General features: G+C 45.3%; 1 protein-coding gene across 1 annotated transcript in view; it reads right to left on the bottom strand.

Annotated features, from left to right (window-relative positions):
• LOC135543086 (single-stranded DNA-binding protein 2-like) overlaps positions 1 to 22,951 on the bottom strand; it is a 105,003-nt gene that overhangs the window by 31,617 nt on the left and 50,435 nt on the right. The window contains exon 4 of the mRNA XM_064970172.1: positions 22,780 to 22,864. Within this exon, the coding sequence (XP_064826244.1) occupies positions 22,780 to 22,864 (85 nt within the window). The remainder of the gene's footprint in view (positions 1 to 22,779; positions 22,865 to 22,951) is intronic.

The following is a 22,951-nucleotide window of genomic DNA, read 5'->3' as shown; positions in this document are numbered from 1 at the left end:
GTTAAATAACTTCTCTCTTATCTATCCCTCCATTAGGAAAACAGAGAGAGATGGTTTGGCTGGGTGCATGGGAAATAGGTAGTGAGATTATGACATCTTTCTTTGACTGTGAATCCTAAAATCAGTCTCTCAATCTACCTCTCGCTCTTTTTTTATAGTTCCTGCTTATTTATAGTTCCACCGTCTCTGTCTCTCCCTCTCTTGCCATATCTCCCTCTTGTTACATTCCCTGTCTCCTCCCCTATCTCTCCTCTCTTCACTAGTAACACACAGGGTGACCATATTTTAAAATACCCAAATGCAAGACATTGGGACGATTTTGCGGTACATTCAAAAATATCCTGCAATATCTGGGACTATTTGGCCAAGGAAACATTTCTGGTTGGTCTCAGGGTATGTAAAATAGTTAGGAAGGGAGACTTTTAAAACGGGATTAAGTGATGTTCGTTCCATGTAAATAATTCCTTTTGCATCCCTCTATTTTAAGTAAAAGCCTGTTATATTAAATGAAGTGTCCTTTAATATAGACTGCATGGAGAATTCAATAAATCAGATTTTATATACGAATAAAGGCTTGCTAAAGTGTATTGAACATCTAATAGACAATTCATAGCGAAAAAGCAGGTGAGCTGGTCCTAATCTTTTTGGCCATTTTCTGGTGTTTTATGGCAGAAAACTGAGTGGGTGGAGCATAATACGCCAACCCTGTTACTCATAGATAAACAGGGTAGAAATGTTAAAGCAATATTCTTTATTTTATTTTATTTTATGAAGCTTGCATTCAATTGCCACTCCCTGCTGCACACAACACGTTTCCATTCCCCCTGTCACAAGGACATTTGGCACTTAATAGGCACTTTTCATATTTAACCTCTTGAGATGGGAAAATTTTTGCTTTTTATGAAGTTGAATATGATTTTTTTTTTTTTTACCAAGTTACACTTCTCAAGAGGCACTGAATTGGTGGAAAAAACAATATCAGATGTCAACAATGATTGGATAAATGTTTGAAGGCTCAGTGCAGTCAAAAACGTGATTACCCTGTGTTTTATATGCACTACATGACCAAAAGGTATTTGGACACCTACTCGTCGAACATCTAATTCCAAAACAATGGGCATTAATACGGAGTTGGTTCCCCCCCTTTGCTGCTAAAATAGCCTCCACTCCTCTGGGAAGGCTTTCCACTAGATGTTGGATTATTGCTGCGGGGACTTGCTTCCATTCAGCCACAAGAGTATTAGTGAGGTTGGGCACTGATGTTGGGCGATTAGGCCTGGCTCACAGTTGGTGTTCCAATTCATCCCTGAAGATGTTTGATATGGTTGAGGTCAGGGCTCTGTGCAGGCCAGTCAAGTTCTTCCACACCGATCTCGACAAACTATTTCTGTATGGACCTCACTTTGTGCACGGGGGAATTGTCATGCTGAAACAGGAAAGGGGCTTCCCAAAACTGTTACCACGAAGTTGGAAGCACAGAATCATCTAGTATGTCATTGTACGCTAATTAAAACCATTAAAAACAACCCCAGATCATTATTCCTCCTACACCAAACTCTACACTATACATTCGGGCAGGTAGCGTTCTTCTGCCATCCGCCAAACCCAGATTCGTCCGTTGGACTGCCAGATGTTGAAGCGTGATTCATCACTCCAGAGAACTACTATTGCTCCAGAGTCTAATGGCAGCTAGCTTTACACCACTCCAGCTGAAGATTGGCATTGCGCATGGTGATCTTAGGCTTGTGTGCTTGGGCCATGGAAACCCAATTCACAAAGCTCCCAACGAACAGTTATTGTGCTGACGTTGCTAACAGAGGCAGTTTCGAACTCTGTAGTGAGTGTAGCAGCCGAGCATAGACAATTTTCACATGCTACGCACTTCAGGACTCGAGAGTCCGGTTCTGTGAGCTTGTTGGGCCTACCTCTTTGTGGTTGAGCCATTATTGCTCCTAGACGTTTCCACTTCACAATAACAGCACTTACAGTTGACTGGGGCAGTTCTAGCAGGGCAGAAATTTGACAAACTGATTTGTTGGAAAGGTGGCATCCTATTATGGTGCCATGTTGAAAGTCACTGAGCTCTTCAGTAAGGCCATTCTACTGCCAATGTTTGTCTATGGAGATTACATGGCTGTGCACTCGATTTTATGCACCTGTCAGCAACGGGTGTGGCTGAAATAGCGGAATTAACTAATTTGAAGATTATATATACAAAAGTATGTGGACAGTGTATATTTTTTTCCACTATGAGGTTTGAATAATACTGTGCAATTGTGAAAATGATGATAGAGCTTTTTGAAAAGACAGCCTGAAATTTCACCCTGCTTTGGTGGGATGGAGTTTTGGTCTGCCTGGTGACATCACCAGACTGTACATTTGTTAATAGACCAATAAGAAAGAGTTCCAAACCTTTCTGCCAATAACAGCTAGTTTTCAGTTTTCCCCTCCCTACGCAGACCACTCCCAGACAGAAATTGCATTTTGACTGAAAACAATCAATCGGTCAGGTACTTAATTGTTACCCAGAAATAATTTGACATTGAGATAAAAATGGCTGCATTCTGCCTTTAACATCACCAGTACCACATCCTTATGATATACAGTGAGTGTACAACATATTAGGAAAGCCTTCTTAATATTGGATTGCACCCCCTTTAGCCCTCAGAACAGCCTCAATTCCTCGGGGAATGGACTCTACAAGGTGTTGAAAGTGTTCCACAGGGATGCTGGCCCATGTTGACTCCAATGCTTCCCACAGTTGTGTCAACTTGGCTGGATGTCCTTTAGGTGGTGGACCATACTTGATACACACAGGAAAATGTTGAGTATGAAAAACCCAGCAGCATTGCAGTTCTTGACACACTCAAACTGGTGCACCTGGCACCTAGTACCATACCCCGGCACTTAAATCTTTTGTCTTGCTCCTTCACCCTCTGAATGGCACATATACATGGAGCAGGTGTTTCTAATGTTTTGTACACTCAGTGTATATCTTGTCATACGCGTAACGTGACTGCAAAAGAGACCGGTTGGAATGTCAATTCTCATCAAATGAATATGAAGTCTGACTGAAATAATAAAATGAAAATATATTTTAAAAAGTGTTCATTTTTTATTAAATGCGGGACTGTCCCGCACAATCCGGGAAATGTGGTCACCTTAGTCACACTGATCTCCAGCACAATAACCCAAACAGCCCCTGTACTGTTCCATCACAGGACAATGTTGATATACAGTATGTACTGTACCAGCTCTCTCACTCAGGTATTTGAAGGTGGGTCTACAGCAGCATCAGCAGTAGTTAGGACCCTAACTGACTGCATTCCTTTTATCACTGATGTCATTATCAGCCATCGTAAACATCTCTCAGCCATAAAGCCATAATAGTATAACACACACACACACACACACACACACTATAATACGAGAGGTGGGTCTGTGGGCAGATGCTGCGTCAGATACACCCATACAGAGATTTATTTGAGTGTAAATGATAGCCACAAAACGGCTAGGAGCTGCACTGAACTGCACTACTCTTCCACAATCTGACCTGGTCTTCCAACGCAAAGAGGAGATAAGAGATTTAGACTGAGCACAGAGGGGAAGAGATTAAAGTGCTTGGTGAGGTGGAGTCAATATCAAATATTTTCAGATGGGTGAAAGACACTGTCCTGGGTGGATTCTGTGGTACTATGATACAGTGCATTCGAAAAGTATTCAGATCCCTTCACTTTTTCCACATTTTGTTACGTTACAGCCTTATTCTGAAATGGATTTAGTAAATGTTTTTCCTCATCAATCTACACACAATACCCCATAAAGACAAAGCGAAAACAGGTTTTCAGAAATGAGACTTGAAATTGAGTCCAGGTGCATCCTGTTTCCATTGATCATCCTTGATGTTTCTACAACTTGGAGTACACCTGCGGTAAATTCAATTGATTGGACATTATTTGGAAAGGCCTGTCTATATTTTTATTTATTGTTATTTAACATTTATTTTACTAGGCAAGTCAATTAAGAACAAATTCTTATTTACAATGATGGCCAAACCCTAACCAGAACGACGCTGGGCCAATTGTGCACCGCCCTATGGGACTCCCGATCATGGCCGGTTGTGATACAGCCCGGGATCGAACCCAGGTCTGTAGTGACGCCTCTAGCACTGCAATGCAGTGCCTTAGACCGCTGTGCCACTCGGGAGCCCCCATATAAGGTCCCACAATTGACCGTGCATGTCAGAGCAAAAACCAAGCCATGAGGTAAAGGAATTTTCCGTAGAGCTCCGAGACAGGATTGTGTCGAGACAAGATCTGGGGAAGGGTACCAAAAAATGTCTTTAGCATTGAAGGTCCCCAAGAACACAGTGGCCTCCATCATTCTTAAATGGGAGAAGTTTGGAACCACCAAGACTCTTCCTAGAGCTGGCCGCCCGGCCAAAACTGAGCAATCGGGGGAGAAGGGTTTTGGTCAAGGAGGTGACCATGAACCCGATGGTCACTCTGACAGAGCTCCAGAGTTCCTCTGTGGAGATGGGAGAACCTTCCTGAAGGACAACCATCTCTGCAGGACTCCACCAATCAGGCTTTTATGGTAGAGTGGCCAGACGGAAGCCATTCCTCAGTGAAAGGCACAGGACAGCCCTCGTGGAGTTTGCCAAAAGGCACCTAAAGGACTCTCAGAATATGACGAACAAGATTATCTGGAGTGCTTAAAACAAGATTGAACTCCTTGGCCTGAATGCCAAGCATCACATCTGGAGGAAACCAGGCACCACTTAACACCTGGCCAATGCTATCCCTAAGGTGAAGCATGGTGATCGCAGCATCATGATGTGGGGATGTTTTTCAACAGCAGGGACTGGGAGACTAGTCAGGATCGAGGGAAAGATGAATGGAGCAAAGTATAGAGAGATCCTTGATGAAAACCTGCTGCAGAGCGCTCAGGACCTCAGACTGGGTCGAAGGTTCACCTTCCAACAGGACAATGACCTTAAGCACACAGCCAAGACAACGCAGGAGTGGCTTCGGAACAAGTCTCTGTCTTTGAGTGGCCCAGCCAGAGCTCGGACTTGAAAACAATCGGACATCTCTAGAGACCTGAAAAAATCTGTGCAGCAACGCTCCCCATCCATGTTATGTACTTGAGTGAAGACCCAAAAGCGGTTTTAACAGAAAACAGAGTTCTTTAATGAAAAACAGGAATGGCATAAATCCTCTTCCAACGTTGACAATGGAACAAAAAGAACGTAGTATAGTGCAGGATGCACCTGCCAGGCAGACTCCGACAGGATAGGACAAGGTGGAAGCAAACGAGACGACAGCTTGCTTCTGGCATCAAAAACACAAACAAGAATCAGACACTGAAAGTAGCAGGAACAGAGAGAGAAATAGAGACCTAATCAGAGGGGGAAGAGAGAACAGGTGTGAAAGAGTGAATGAGCTAGTTAGGGGAGATGTAGAACAGCTGAAGAATGAGAGACAGAGAAGGTAACCTAAAAAGACCAGCAGAGAGAGACAGAGTGAAGAGAAAGGACAGGAACAGACATAACAAGACATGACAGTACCCCCACTCACCGAGCGCCTCCTGGCGCACTCGAGGAGGAAACCTGGCGGCAACGGAGGAAATCATCGATCAGCGAACGGTCCAGCACGTCCCGAGAGGGAACCCAACTCCTCTCCTCAGGACCGTACCCCTCCCAATCCACTAGGTACTGATGACCACGGCCCCGAGGGCGCATGTCCAAAATCTTACGAACCCTGTAGATGGGTGCGCCCTCGACAAGGATGGGGGGAGGGACGAGCGGAGGGGGCGCGAAGAACGGGCTTAACACAGGAGACATGGAAGACCGGGTGAACGCGACGAAGATAGCGCGGGAGAAGAAGTCGCACTGCGACAGGATTAATGACCTGGGAAATACGGAACGGACCAATGAACCGCGGGGCCAACTTGCGAGAAGCTGTCTTAAGGGGAAGGTTCTGAGTGGAGAGCCATACTCTCTGACCGCAACAATATCTAGGACTCTTGGTCCTACGCTTATTAGCGGCCCTCACAGTCTGCGCCCTATTACGGCAAAGTGCCGACCTGACCCCCTTCCAGGTGCGCTCGCAACGCTGGACAAAAGCCTGAGCGGAGGGGACGCAGGACTCGGCGAGCTGAGATGAGAACAGCGGAGGCTGGTACCCGAGGCTACTCTGAAAAGGAGATAGACCGGTGTTGTGGGCGTACTCTGCCCAGGGAGCTGTTCTGACCAAGACGCAGGGTTACGAAAAGAAAGACTGCGTAAAATGCGACCAACAGTCTGATTGGCCCGTTCGGCTTGCCGTTAGACTGGGGATGAAAGCCGGACGAGAGACTGACGGAAGCCCCAATCAAACGGCAAAACTCCCTCCAAAATTGAGACGTGAACTGCGGGCCTCTGTCGGAAACGACGTCAGACGGAAGGCCATGAATTCGGAAAACATTCTCGATAATGATCTGAGCCGTCTCCTTAGCAGAAGGGAGCTTAGCGAGAGGAATGAAATGAGCCGCCTTAGAGAATCTATCGACAACCGTAAGAATTACTGTCTTCCCCGCTGATGAAGGCAGTCCGGTGATGAAATCTAAAGCGATGTGAGACCACGGTCGAGAGGGAATGGGAAGCGGTCTGAGACGGCCGGCAGGAGGAGAGTTCCCAGATTTAGTCTGCGCGCAGACCGAACAAGCGGCGACAAATCGACGCGCGTCACGTTCCCGAGTGGGCCACCAGAAACGCTGGCGAATAGAAGCGAGCGTACCCCGAACGCCGGGGTGGCCGGCTAACTTGGCAGAGTGGGCCCACTGAAGAACGGCCGGAGTAGGAACGGGAACGAACAGAAGGTTCCTAGGGCAAGCTCGCGGCGACGGAGTGTGAGCGAGTGCTTGCTTTACCTGCCTCTCAATTCCCCAGACAGTCAACCCGACAACACGCCCTTCAGGGAGAATCCCCTCGGGGTCGGTGGAGACCTCAGAAGAACTGAAGAGACGAGATAAAGCATCAGGCTTGGTGTTTTTGAGCCCGGACGATAAGAAATAACAAACTCGAAACGAGCGAAAAACAGAGCCCAACGAGCCTGACGCGCATTAAGTCGTTTGGCTGAACGGATGTACTCAAGGTTCCTATGGTCAGTCCAAACGACAAAAGGAACGGTCGCCCCCTCCAACCACTGTCGCCATTCGCCTAGGGCTAAGCGGATGGCGAGCAGTTCGCGATTACCAACATCATAGTTACGTTCTGACGGCGATAAGCGATGAGAGAAAAAACGCGCAAGGATGGACCTTGCCGTCAGAGAGAGCGCTGAGAAAGAATGGCTCCCACGCCCACCTCTGACGCGTCAACCTCAACAACAAACTGACTAGAGATGTCAGGTGTAACAAGAATAGGTGCGGATGTAAAACGATTCTTAAGAAGATCAAAAGCTCCCTGGGCGGAAACGGACCACTTAAAGCACGTCTTAACAGAAGTAAGGGCTGTGAGGGGAGCTGCCACCTGACCGAAATTACGGATGAAACGACGATAGAAATTAGCGAAGCCCAGAAAGCGCTGCAGCTCGACGCGTGACTTAGGAACGGGCCAATCAATGACAGCCTGGACCTTAGCGGGATCCATCTTAATGCCCTCAGCGGAAATAACGGAACCGAGAAAAGGGACAGAGGCGGCATGAAAAGTGCACTTCTCAGCCTTCACATAAAGACAGTTCTCCAAAAGGCGCTGGAGGACGCGTCGCACGTGCTGAACATGAATCGAGAGAGACGGTGAAAAAATCAGGATATCGTCCATGTAAACGAAAACAAAAATGTTCAGCATGTCTCTCAGGACGTCGTTAACTAGTGCCTGAAAGACAACTGGAGCGTTAACGAGGCCGAAAGGAAGAACCCGGTATTCAAAGTGCCCTAACGGAGTGTTAAACGCCGTCTTCCACTCGTCCCCCTCCCTGATGCGCACGAGATGGTAGGCGTTACGAAGGTCCAATTTGGTGAAAAACCTGGCTCCCTGCAGGATCTCGAAGGCTGAAGACATAAGAGGAAGCGGATAACGATTCTTAACTGTTATGTCATTCAGCCCTCGATAATCCACGCATGGGCGCAGGGACCCGTCCTTCTTCTGAACAAAAAAAAACCCCGCTCCGGCGGGAGAGGAGGAGGAGACTATGGTACCGGCGTCGAGCGAAACCGACAAATAATCCTCGAGAGCCTTACGTTCGGGAGCCGACAGAGAGTATAATCTACCCCGGGGGGGGAGTAGTTCCCGGAAGGAGATCAATACTACAGTCATACGACCGGTGTGGAGGGAGAGAAGTGGCCTTGGAACGACTGAACACCGTGCGCAGATCGTGATACTCCTCCGGCACCCCTGTCAAATCGCCAGGCTCCTCCTGTGAAGAAGAGACAGAGGAAACAGGAGGGATAGCAGACATTAAACAGGTCACATGACAAGAAACATTCCAGGATAGGATAGTATTACTAGACCAATTAATAGAAGGGTTATGGCGCACTAGCCAGGGATGACCCAAAACAACAGGTGTAAAAGGTGAACGAAAAATTAAAAAAGAAATGGTTTCGCTATGATTACCAGAGACAGTGAGGGTTAAAGGCAGCGTCTCACGCTGAATCTTGGGGAGAGAACTACCATCTAAAGCGAACAAGGCCGTGGGCTCCCTAACTGTCTGAGAGGAATGTCATGTTCCCGAGCCCAGGTCTCGTCCATAAAACAGCCCTCCGCCCCAGAGTCTATCAAGGCACTGCAGGAAGCAGATGAACCGGGCCAGCGGAGATGGACCGGAAAGGTAGTGCGTGATCCAGAAGGAGAGGCCTGAGTAGTTGCGCTCACCAGTAGCCCTCCCCTTACTGATGAGCTCTGGCTTTTACTGGACATGAGGTGACAAAATGACCAGCGGAGCCGCAGTAGAGACAGAGGCGATTGGTGATTCTCCGTTCCTTCTCCTTGGCCGAGATGCGGATACCCCCAGCTGCATAGGCTCAGCATCCGAGCCGGCGGAGGAGGGTGGCAGTGATGCGGCAGGTGGCAGTGATGTGGCGAGGGGAGCAACGGAGAACGCGAGCTCCTTTCCACGAGCTCGGCGACGAAGATCAAACCGTCGCTCTATGCGAATAGCGAGGGCTATTAAGGAGTCCAGACTGGAAGGAACCTCCCGGGAGAGGATCTCATCCTTAACCTCGACGAGGAGACCCTCCAGAAAACGAGCGAGCAAAGCCGGCTCGTTCCAGTCACTAGAGGCAGCGAGAGTGCGAAACTCAATAGAATAATCCGTTATGGATCGATTCCCCTGACATAGGGAAGACAGGACCCTGGAAGCCTCCTCCCCAAAAACAGAACGGTCAAAAACCCGTATCATCTCCTCCTTAAAGTCCTGAAACTGGTTAATACACTCAGCCCTCGCCTCCCAGATTGCCGTGCCCCACTCACGCGCCCGTCCGGTAAGGAGAGAAATGACAGGCGATGCGGGCTGCGCTCCTGGAGTAAGTGTTGGGCTGGAGAGAGAACACCACATCACACTGAGTGAGGAATGAGCGGCACTCAGTGGGCTCCCCAGAGTAACAGGGCGGGTTGTTGATCCTGGGCCCGGAGACTCGGAAACCCTGGAAGTGGGCGGTGGATCGAGGTGGAGTTGGTGAACCTGTCTTGTGAGGTCGGAGACTTGGACGGCCAGGGTCTCAACGGCATGTCGAGCAGCAGACAATTCCTCCCGTGTCTGCCTAGCATCGCTCCCTGGATCTCGACGGCGGAGTGAAAAGGGTCCGGAGCCGCTGGGTCCATTCTTGGTCTGATTCTTCTGTTATGTACTTGAGTGAAGACCCAAAAGCGGTTTTAACAGAAAACAGAGTTCTTTAATGAAAAACAGGAATGGCATAAATCCTCTTCCAACGTTGACAATGGAACAAAAAGAACGTAGTATAGTGCAGGATGCACCTGCCAGGCAGACTCCGACAGGATAGGACAAGGTGGAAGCAAACGAGACGACAGCTTGCTTCTGGCATCAAAAACACAAACAAGAATCAGACACTGAAAGTAGCAGGAACAGAGAGAGAAATAGAGACCTAATCAGAGGGGGAAGAGAGAACAGGTGTGAAAGAGTGAATGAGCTAGTTAGGGGAGATGTAGAACAGCTGAAGAATGAGAGACAGAGAAGGTAACCTAAAAAGACCAGCAGAGAGAGACAGAGTGAAGAGAAAGGACAGGAACAGACATAACAAGACATGACAATCCAACCTGACAGAACTTGAGAGGATCTGCAGAGAAGAATGGGAGAAAGCTGCCAAAGCTGCTTCAACAGTATACTGAGTAAAGAGTCTGAATACTTCTGTGAATGTAATTTTCAATGTTTTATTTGTAATTCACTTGCAAACAATTCTAAAAACTTGTTGTATTGTGTGTACAGTCGTGGCCAAAAGTTTTGAGAATGACACAAATATTAATTTTCACAAAGTTTACTGCTTCAGTGTCTTTAGATATTTTTGTCAGATGTTACTATGGAATACTGAAGTATAATTACAAGCATTTCATAAGTGTCAAAGGCTTGTATTGACAATTACATGAAGTTGATGCAAAGAGTCAATATTGGCAGTGTTGACCCTTTTTTCCAAGACCTCTGCAATCCGCCCTGGCATGCTGTCAATTAACTTCTGGACCACATCCTGACTGATGACAGCCCATTCTTGCATAATCAATGCTTGGAGTTTGTCAGAATTTGTGGGGTTTTGTTTGTCCACCCGCCTCTTGAGTATTGACCACAAGTTCTCAATCGGATTAAGGTCTGGGGAGTTTCCTGGCCAAGGACCCAAAATATCGATGTTTTTGTTCCCTGAGCGACTTAGTTATCACTTTTCCCTTATGGAAAGGTGCTCCATCATGCTGGAATAGCCATTGTTCGTCACCAAACTGTTCCTGCTCACCCCAGCCTACCCCTGCCCATGTCCTCCCCCCAGTCCTCACCCTGCCCATGTCCTCCCCTCTGCCCTCAGTCCTCGCCCTGCCCATGTACTCCCCTCCTCACATGGCCCTGTCCACTCCCCTGACCTCAGTCCTCACCCTGCCCATGTACTCCCCTCCTCACATGGCCCTGTCCACTCCCCTGACCTCAGTCCTCACCCTGCCCATGTACTCCCCTCCTCACATGGCCCTGTCCACTCCCCTGCCCTCAGTCCTCACCCTGCCCATGTACTTCCCTCCTCACATGGGCCTGTCCACTCCCCTGACCTCAGTCCTCACCCTGCCCATGTACTCCCCTCCTCACATGGCCCTGTCCACTCCCCTGACCTCTGTCCTCAGGCTAACTGATCTCTGCCCCTGTCCTCACTCTCACCCCAGCCCACCACTGAGCAGCTGAGTGCAAACACGCCTCGCCGACATGGCCAAACATGTGTGACATGACACAGCAGCGGAAAACACACTCCTGGGGACTGCTAGACTACAAGCATGATAGTGCAAGAGACCACAGAGGGAGATGGAGAGAGTGAGAAGAGAGAGAGAGAGAGAGAGAGAGAAGAAAGAGAGAGGGAGGAGGGAGGGAAAGAGAGATGAGAGGTGACTTCTCTGAAGATAGTCAGCTTATTGTAACAATGTCTATCTGTTAGAGTAGGTGAAAGACAGACGGAGAGAAAACAGTAAGCAAGCAAAAAGTAGTTATTGTAGAGAGATGTTATAGTTTAACATGATATGAAATTCAGGAAGTTGTAGACAGTGGTTTACAAATCGGCTGCTAACACACAAGCTATCAGCTCTTCAGGTGACATCTCTCTGCTATGGTCTGTGAACTGTTCTCAATGTTAGCACGACTGTCATAAGACAATCACATTCTCATTTTCATTCTGACTAAACTGGTAAAAACAGCTCCATATCTGCTCCCCCACCATTAACAAATCTCTCTCTCTCCTGTGAGTCACTCACACTGCTCCTCAGCTCGGCTTAAAAACAGGAGAGTCGAGGAGACTGGAGGAGAGAAGGGCTCTGTTGCCTGGAAACAGCCTGGGGGTCCCTTCGATCCCCCACACAACCATCTCCTCCACCCCCCCATTGGTCAACCAATCAGCTTGGCACCCACAATGCGCTGAGCTAGGAGATGCAAGAGAGTATGTCCTATTAATGTGCTTATGTGATAAATGCAAAATGTATACACACACAACCACACATTGATCCTGCTCAGAAAAATATATGTAAAAGCAGCTTAATAGAATCAAATGTTACAAACTGAAAGAATCTCTAGGTTTGTGTATACCGTATGCACACACAGTGTGAACAGGTAACTGCCAAAATAATGGAAACACTTGAGTAAACGAGGGATACAAAGTATATTGAAAGCAGATGCTTCCACACAGGTGTGGTTCCGGTGTTAATTAAGCAATTAACATCCAGTCATGTATAAAAATGCTTTGCAGGCCTTTATTTTGGCTACCATGACAATACCCCCATCCACAGGGCACGAGTCGTCACTGAATGGTTTGACGAGCATGAAAATGATGTAAACCATATGGTGACTGAGTCGGCCATGGCATATCTCAACCCAATAGAAAACCGATGGGAGATTCAGGAGCGGCACCTGAGACAGTGTTTTCCCCCGCCATCAACACAACCAAATTGTACGCGCGTAAACATGCATACACACACACTCGCATTCAAACGCACACATGCATATAAATAGTGCCACTCATGCACACAAACGCATAAGTAGGCCTTGCTATTTTTGTTGTCCTTGATGTTTTTTTTTTTTTTACATTGTTGTTTTTTGCTGTTTTCCTTTATTTTTGTAGTTTTTTCTCAATTATTCCGTTTGTCGGTACACTGGGTCGGTAGTGGGTTTTGGTTGGGTTGAAGGGCGACGCTGGTGGTTGATGGTTGATGGCCTGACGGTTGGGAGCTTGGCTCCGATGGCCGAGAGGTTGATGGTTCGGGTCCCCGTTTCGCCTGGGTGGGGGATCTGTCCTTGTGCCCTTGGGTGGGGGAGATCTGTCCTTGTGCCCTTGGGTGGGGCGCTTGACACGTTTTGCTCCTGTGGGTCCCTCTGGATGGGAGTGTCTGCTAGATGACTGAATGTAATGTAAATGTTGAGCGGCTTCACTGCAGGTAGATTGCATCTTTTAAAAATCAATAATAAAAAAACAATAATAATAATAATAATAAAAAATAAAAACAAATTATGGAATTTCTTGTGAAAGAATGGTGTCACATCCCTCCAATAGATTTCCAGATGATATAATCTATGCCAAGGCGCACTGGAGGTGTTCTGGCTTGTGGTGGCCCATCGCCCTATTAAGACACATTAACTTGTTGTTTCCTCTATTGAGGCAGTTACTTGTATGTGTGTGTTCTTTCTAAATACATTGTGTCTTGGTAAGTACCCTGTGATGGCATGATTGGGGAATGTAATAAAGTGATGAGGCCATCACAGCCAAAGAAATGCACTCTGGTAAGCTTGTACTAACAGGCAGGAAAATGCAGGCACACACACAAATCAAATCACATTTATTTATATAGCCCTTCGTACATCAGCTGATATCTCAAAGTGCTGTACAGAAACCCAGCCTAAAACCCCAAACAGCAAACAATGCAGGTGTAGAAGCATGGTGGCTAGGAAAAACTCCCTAGAAAGGCCAAAACCTAGGAAGAAACCAGGAGAGGAACCAGGCTATGTGGGGTGGCCAGTCCTCTTCTGGCTGTGCCATGTGGAGATTATAACAGAACATGGCCAAGATGTTCAAATGTTCATAAATGACCAGCATGGTCGAATAATAATAAGGCAGAACAGTTGAAACTGGAGCAGCAGCACGGTCAGGTGGACTGGGGAGAGCAAGGAGTCATCATGTCAGGTAGTCCTGGGGCATGGTCCTCCGAGAGAGAGAAAGAAAGAGAGAATTAGAGAGAGCATATGTGGGGTGGCCAGTCCTCTTCTGGCTGTGCCGGGTGGAGATTATAACAGAACATGGCCAAGATGTTCAAATGTTCATAAATGACCAGCATGGTCGAATAATAATAAGGCAGAACAGTTGAAACTGGAGCAGCAGCACGGCCATTGAGAGTTATTGGAGTGATTCCTCACGAAACCCAGACATAAAAAACTATTATTTGAGGGATTTTCACAAAATGTCATTCATAAAATAACCATATGAAGGAAGGATTGTTGATATATATTCTACATTTTTATCTAAAAGCATTATTGAGAAAAATTGATAACGTTTGCATATTTATGACATTTTGGCCTTACCCAGGCCTCCTTAAAGACTCCATAGTGTTTCATCTGTAGGTGTTACAAAGCAAACATTGGTGTCATATGAAGCTTTACTGCTTGGTCTGTAATATGAGTAGTATTTTGGATTTCAATAACAAAACATGTTTACATAAATGTATGAATATTGAAAAATATGAACATGAATATTGACTATATTGTTGAACATAATATATTATACGGGAATATACATGTTCCAGAATGGGATCTCTGCCAGTTGTAGAGTTATGATCCAATCTGTAAGCATTACCAAAAGAGTGAATGTGAAAATGGATTCAAAATGGTTGCCATCTTCTGGTGATTTGCAGGATGTGCAATGATAAGTAAAAGAAAGGCTGTGATTGGTTACTGTACATTGCCTACTATACCAAATTCTCAAAAGTCGGGCCATAACTTTAAAACTAGCAGAGATCCCCCTTTGATATTCCTGTATTGTATTTTATGTTCAATATTTTCAATATTCATGGTTATATTTTTGTATTGAAATCAAAATACTACTCATATCACAGAGCAAATGGTAAAGCTTCATATGACATCAATTTAAAGTAAAAACGTCATAAATGCCAACTTTTATCAATTACTTCTCAATTATGCTTTTAGATACAAATGTTAAATGTATGTCAACAATCCTTTCTCCAAAGGCCTATTCTATGGTATTTGTTTTCTCTGGTTTTCATGAGGAATGACTCATTGACTGTTTGCTTGTGGGTGGAGTGTGGAGAGTAGTGTCACTGTGTATATATGTGTGTGTGTGTGTGCGTGTAGGGGACAGGGTCATATCAGGACATGGGTGTTTCCAGTTAAACAGAGCAGTCCCTTGTGTTCAGCTACCACACCCTACTTTCCCTGGATCCCTGGCAGAGGCCCTCAAAAATACCGGTCTGTGTTTGTGTGTGCGTGCATGGGTGTAGGGGAGGAATGGGGGAGAAAGAGTGTGTAGAGATAGGTGGAGGGGGGGTAGAAAGGGGGTGTGGGGCTTGAGCAGGTATTGGAGTTGGTTGAATATGTATGCATGCATGTGTATGTACCATTCCTGGCCCGTGTGTCTGTCTATGCACGAGTAAATTAGTGTGTCTGTATGTGTGAGTTCTTGTACTCCGAGAGAGATCGCTTCATCAGAGGTTGCTTTGTGCTTGATCTGTTCTCCTCCCTAACAGCAAGGTGTCAGAGCTAACATCCCCCAGTGATAAAAAAAAAAAAAGATTTAATTTAACCTTAATTTAAGTAGGCAAGTTAGTTAAGAACAAATTCTTATTTATAATGACGGCCTACCCCAGAGAAACCCGGAAGACGCTGGGCCAATTGTGCACCTACCTATGAGACTCCCAATCACGGCCGGATGTAATACAGCCTGGATTCAAACCAGGGACTGTAGTGACGCCTCTTGCACTGAGACGCAGCGCCACTCGGGAGCCTGCCTGATACCACAGGCAGGTTCCCCACCCCACCGCAGCACCTAGCCTAGCAGCCTGAAGCCTGATTGGCAGTACAGACTAAAGGGAGAAAAGCTTAGAATGGATATGACTTTTTCGTATCAGGTTAGGAGAATTTACACAGCAGGTTAGGATAATTAACGTATAAGGTTAGGAGACTTAGGTTAAGGTTAGTAAAAGGGTTAGGGTTAGCAAACATGCTCTCCTAACCTGCTACGAAAATCCCCTTCCTGTCTTAGCTGTACTCCTTCTAGTTACAACCCTGATTGGCACTTGTTCTTGTCTGACTGAGAAACAGCCTTTCATGCTGGATGAGCACTCTATTCACACAAACACACAATACTATTACGTGTTTTACTTTTCTATTATTTCTATCTGCATTGTTGGGAAATGTATGTATGTGAGCAAGGATTTCACTGTTAGTCGACACCTGTTGTTTAAGGAAGCATGTGACAAATCAAATTTGATTTGACATACACACACAGTTGAATTTATAAAGCACACGCACAAAACAACCAACAGCTGAGGAACTCTTTATATTGTACTGTACATACATCCTCACACACATACACCAACATATACACACACACACGCATTGCCTTTGTAAAATATGCAATTCTCCAATAAGAAAACCAGTGTTTAAATGTCAGTTTCTACCCAAAGTTGTGTGTGTGTGGTGGGGGCTTTGTTAACATGCTTGAGTTGCTTTTACAGGTCTTACAAGCAATTTCATGCTGGCATGATTCTCTTTCCATCCTGTTTAATTTGCTCATGTTTGTGTTCAACTCCCCGTGATCACAAAGAAATTAGTTCTGATAATAGTGTGATATCAATAAAGCAGAACAAGAATAGACCATTGTTTCAAAAAGGTAGGGGGATTAACTTGATAAGAAATGGGATAGAAGACAGCTAGATGAGTGGTGCCTATAAGAGCTGGACAAGGAGGCAGGATTAGCTGGCAAGAAGTAGGGTAGAGTTTAGTGGTGTCTACATAGCCTGGCCTGGCTTGCTAGGCTTATAGTGGTACTCTGCATGATGGAGATTGGAGACACAGCTACAAACGAGACTAGTACTTATCATGGCTCTAAAAAGAGCTGGATTAAATGTTAGAAAATGGGTCAGAAACTAGAGAGGTGAGTGACGCTACATGGTTCTCTTTCAGGCCCAATCCAGAGATCAAACTAATATGATGACTGGATTTGACACAATCTTTTGTGACGGGGTCTTTTTCGAACATTTGCTTAAAACCTGTATGCTACCCAGCCAGCATAGATGTTATCTGCATATGAGAGTTTTGACTGTATGACTGTTGTGGACCAGTTATGGGAGAACATTTGCACAGCATTATAGTGTCACCACATAACACTGAGAATCATCCCGCTTCTTTGTTACCTTCCAACCTGCCCAGTCACTAGATCTCAATCCAATTGAGCATCTGTGGGAAGAGATGGAACGAGCTAGAGATCCACTCCCAGCCAACTTGACACAAATGTGGGAAGCATTGGAGTCAAAATGGGCCAGAAACCCAGTGGAACGCTTTCAATACCTTGTAAAGTCCATGCCCCGACGAACTGAGTCTGTTCTGGGGGCATAACGGGGAGCAACTAAATATTAGGAAGGTGTTCCTAATGTTTTGTACACGCTGTGTAAGTTGGCATTCCAGCAACTTTTGAGGAAAAACTGTTATATCAGCGTTGTTCCCGTTGTTCACACGCGTATCTGCCCTGTCAAATCAAATCTAATTTTATTTGTCACATACACATGGTTAGCAGATGTTAATGCGAGTGTAGCGAAATGCTTGTGCTTCTAGTTCCGACAATGCAGTAATAACCAACAAGTAATCTAACTAACAATTCCAAAACTACTGTCTTATACACACAAGTGTAAGGGGATAAAGAATATGTACATAAAGATATATGAATGAGTGATGGTACAGAGCGGCATAGGCAAGATACAGTAGATGGTATCGAGTACAGTATATACATATGAGATGAGTATGTAAACAAAGTGGCATAGTTAAAGTGGCTAGTGATACATGTATTACATAAAGATGCAGTAGATGATATAGACTACAGTATATACATATGAGATTAATAATGTAGGGTATGTAAACATCATATTAGGTAGCATTGTTTAAAGTGGCTAGTGATATATTTTACATCATTTCCCATCAATTCCCATTATTAAAGTGGCTGGAGTTGAGTCAGTGTGTTGGCAGCAGCCACTCAATGTTAGTGGTGGCTGTTTAACAGTCTGATGGCCTTGAGATAGAAGCTGTTTTTCAGTCTCTCGGTCCCAGCTTTGATGCACCTGTACTGACCTCGCCTTCTGGATGATAGCGGGGTGAACAGGCAGTGGCTCGGATGGTTGTTGTCCTTGATGATCTTTATGGCCTTCCTGTAACGTCGGATGGTGTAGGTGTCTTGGAGGGCAGGTAGTTTGCCCCCGGTGATACGTTGTGCAGACCTCACTACCCTCTGGAGAGCCTTACGGTTGTGGGCGGAGCAGTTGCCGTACCAGGCGGTGATACAGCCCGCCAGGATGCTCTCGATTGTGCATCTGTAGAAGTTTGTGAGTGCTTTTGGTGACAAGCCGAATTTCTTCAGCCTCCTGAGGTTGAAGAGGCGCTGCTGCGCCTTCTTCACGATGCTGTCTGTGTGGGTGGACCAATTCAGTTTGTCTGTGATGTGTATGCCGAGGAACTTAAAACTTACTACCCTCTCCACTACTGTTCCATCGATGTGGATAGGGGGGTGTTCCCTCTGCTGTTTCCTGAAGTCCACAATCATCTCCTTAGTTTTGTTGACGTTGAGTGTGAGGTTATTTTCCTGACACCACACTCCGAGGCCCCTCACCTCCTCCCTGTAGGCGATCTCGTCGTTGTTGGTAATCAAGCCTACCACTGTTGTGTCGTCCGCAAACTTGATGATTGAGTTGGAGGCGTGTGTGGCCACGCAGTCGTGGGTGAACAGGGTGTACAGGAGAGGGCTCAGAACGCAGCCTTGTGGGGCCCCAGTGTTGGCTAGAATGTCCCCTCCAGATCCTGCCCTCTCCGGCCTGCATTCTGCCTTTCTGGACATTTATTCCCATTGTTAGAGCAGTCAGTCCAGTATCTTGTCAATATATAGATAGTGATCAGATTATCACTAGCTAACAGGAAAAAATAGCTACATAGCTAACTCGATTCTTACATGTACTACTAAAGTTAAAAAGCATTGGATTGGTGTAAACATGGGTGTGAGAAAGTTTCCTTCATCCTTATTTTTGCTCCAGTCTCAGGGCTATTCTTTTTAAATCCAAGTCACAATGAGACTGATTTAATAATTTAAACTTAATCCATCACGTTATGTATTACTGCCCCCCAGTTGAAAGTAGTGACATCCCAAAGAACTACACAACAGAAATGGCTCCTAGCCTCCCATGCATGCTTTCCGCCCATAACACTAAAAGTTAAAATAAAAATATAAAAACTAAATATAAATAGTTTTATACAACTAAAAATAAATTGAAACGAGCAAATACAGTGTGAAAATGAACTGAAACTAAACTGAATTTGAAATAAAAAATATAATCCCAAAACTATTATAACCTTGTTTGAAAGACAGAAAAGCAATATTCTGTGAGTTAGCTTCGAATTGGTCCATTTCCGAAATAATGTAAAAATAGCTTGTTTTGATGACTCCGTGTCCCTCCTCGAATGAAATTTGCTCATTTAGCATGGAGAAGGCAATTTAAAAAGCACTTAGCAGAACTGTAAACGTTGTTTCCCTGGCTGAAACACCCAGACTGAAGATGAAATCAATACAGCAGGACTCTTCATTCATCACTTCTTTCTTCCCTCACTTTTCCCTGTAGTTCCTGGAATACGGGCTCACGTCAGACACATAATGTACACACTTACACAAAGTACACACACACAGACACACAGATAATACAATAGTATAGTAATACAGATGGAGACCAAAGCCTTGACACCATGGAATGAGCTGAGCACAGGAAGTATCTTTAAAGAACTGACTCAACTCTCTCTAGCCATCTACCTCCCGAACAGTAATTAGCTATCTGAAAATAATTACCACAAATATGCTTGATTACATCTTCATCAGCCTCAAAGTCAGACGATTGAAACAAATGATGAACCGCATCAAATCAAGGTGTTTTCCTTTTTCAATAACGCCGACCCTAATGGTCTCCCTATCTCTGTTAATTGAGCTGTGTAAAGTAGCTACAGTATCTGTGTGGTAGATTGGTTCTGATTGGATCTCACAATCACCGTTAATTGAAAGTGACCCTGGCTAATTACAACCCACAGATTACATCCAGAAGAAGAACATGGACAAATTTGTGCCAATTATTTTGCTCACCACATGCATGCCTGTACTTAATTGATGCATTTACTGAAAGTAATAGAAGAAGTTGAAATTGTGGAGTTTTCTAACGATTAGTTGTTGCCAGTAATTGTGTTTCTCTCTATGAAGTTATGTAGTTAGACTGTGTGTGGTGTTGTTACCAGTAAGATTTAGAGGAGGCAGGATGAAGAGGGAATAGACAAGATGGATTCCTCTATTCCTTCCATTCCTTCCCTCTTTCTGTGACTCAGATTCATGCTGCCTCTGTCCAGCCCCCCCCCTCCATCTCCATCTCCCTCCCACTTTCTCTCTTCGTAGCGCTCTCCCTTTCCATCCCCCACTCCCCCCCCTCATTGTCTCTCCATCACCCTCCAATTTCCATTCCTCACTCTCTCACTCCCCCCAGCCCACCCTTCTCTCTCTCAGGGCTCAGAGGTCGGGCCGCCCTCCAGCGCTCCTCTCCCCAGAGCCACGATGACATCACAGCGCTGCTGCTTCGTTTCCCAGGCACCTATTCACCACACATCATCACCAGAATCAGCATCATCTTCCTGCACACACAAATACACGCACACCTCTTCCACGCACTCCACCTCAGACTGTGCACCGTGACCCCACCTCCCTATCTGCCTCCAACTACACTGAGAGGGGGTCTGTGGGGGGAGTAGTTGCCCACTAGGCCTGCAGCGAGAGAGAGAGAGGAGAAAGCAAAAAGCTACGACCTGTGAACTCTCAACAATGCGTCTCAATAAACCACGCCACACAAAATCTGATGAGTCAGACTGGCTCCAGAGAAAGAACAACTTCAAAAAGCAGGAGACCCCTCCACCTCCACCTCAGGCGAGAGAGAGAAGTGTTTATACACATCCCAGCTCAGGCTCTGGACATGCTTACATGACTTTCCCTGTTACGACCGAGAGTCGTCTGTTCTTTTGACCAATTGATTGGTCAACATTTTTAAATGTGTATTTGTCTATATGTAGACACACCCTATGTTTGAATAAAATCAACTATATGTAGGCTACTTTGCCTGATGCTTTATTAAAGAACTGCTATTAAAACCAGAAGAAGAAAAACCTGTTCCCGTCCAGACCCTCCTCCTCCTCCCGCTGCTGCTGGCCTTGGCAGATTCTGCCGTTATGCTCCTGAAGTTGCCGGTAATAGACCACACCAGCGGTCGGCAACGTTTTCCATTTGGAATGCCAAGTTATCGTACCATTCCTACTAATCTGCATGCCAGGTATGATTTTCATATGCACATTGTCGTGGAATAGTTTCATTTAATTTACAATAAAGTTGTCATATCTCAAAATCAATGTCCTGTGGTTAATCCATCTAAATGAAAATTATACAAATGTAAAAGTAAATTTTATTGCCATTGCCAATATGTAAAAATAGCCTACATAAAGCCAATAAATAAAAACATTGCAGCCAGCCAGGTAAAAAATATCCTGATCAAAATAAATATCCTATAAATCACATTGGCTATGCATGGTCTGCCTGAAACGAACTTGAAACATTGTACCAACTATTAACTTGGGTCCTGCCTGAAGCTGGTGCTAGCAAACTTGCAACATTGTATAAAATATTCTGGGCCCTCAGTTTCCTGCACCAGTGAGCTCCAGACAGACCGACATAGCTGTAGGATATTTGCACAAGGATAAGAAGTAATCAGGTAGCCTTTTTTATGACATTTCCATCATCAGAGCATAACATTGTTTCCCCTTTCATGCTGACTGGTTATCGAAAGGGAGAGAGTTGGAAATATTTTTCAAATAGGCTACGTTAAGGAACTATTGTCATTTGCAATGGATGTAAAAACAGACTTGGTTAACTTGCTTTTAGAGGCGAAGAAAAAATTGCTGTGAGAAGTTCCACAGTAGTTCCACAGTTTCACAGGCTCCTGAGTGGCGCACCGGTCTAAGGCACTCAGTAGTAGAGGTGTCACTACAGACCCTGGTTCAATTCCAGGCTGTATCACAACTGGCCGTGATTTGGAGTCTTATAGGGCGACGCACAATTGGCCCAGCGTCGTCCGGGTTATGGTTTGGCCGGGATAGGCTGTCATTGTAAATAAGAATTTGTTCTTAACTGACTTGCCTAGTTAAATAAGGTTTAAATAAATAAATATTTATTTATTTAAGTAATGGTGAGTTAAGACAATCCAAAATAGTATCAGATCCCCAAATGGGCACATTTATGAGCCTACAGGTAGCCCAGGTAGCCTAGGCCTAGTTCTATGCGTAATCAAGTGCGTGTTCCAACTCAAGATTGACAGGAGCGCTCCAAACAAAAGACAATTAATAAATTGACAACTGGTAAATGGGAATGAAATAAACCAAAATGTTTTCCTCACAAGTTTAGCATAGGTTGTGCACTCTGCAAACAATGTGTCCACTCCTAGAATAAAAAACGGTAAGACTGTAATAATAATATATTAAACGCATTAACATATATGACCGTAACCAAACAAACATTGTAGATTAGAAATTATGGGAATTAACGGTAAATGTGTGCCATCCCCAGGGCCTCGACAATGGATTAGTCCACTCAGAGAGGCTTGAATCAGCCAGGTGTACCAGGTAGCCTACATCCAGCCGCTAAACTCCTATACATTGTACATCTATTGAAAAATACTGGCAGAACACTGGTTAACACCAGTGTAAGGCAGCAGTAGGCACCAGTGTGGGGCAGCAGTGGTTAAGGACGGGGTGAGGTAATGTAATGTTGACTCACATAGTCATGGAAGGCCTTGGCCTCACTGGAGTGCTCACATGTTTCTCTCCTCTCTGGGGCTGCACAGTACAGGTCCCAGAACACACTGCAGCACAGGGAAGGCAGGGGAGGTTAGATACATAGAGGTTCTGAACAAACAAAAATAACAATATCTTTATCAGTAGCAACGTTA

The sequence above is a fragment of the Oncorhynchus masou genome, chromosome 1, assembly GCF_036934945.1.
Source record: "Oncorhynchus masou masou isolate Uvic2021 chromosome 1, UVic_Omas_1.1, whole genome shotgun sequence".
Lineage (NCBI taxonomy): Eukaryota > Metazoa > Chordata > Actinopteri > Salmoniformes > Salmonidae > Oncorhynchus > Oncorhynchus masou.
This window is presented reverse-complemented; position numbering and strand designations above follow the sequence as displayed.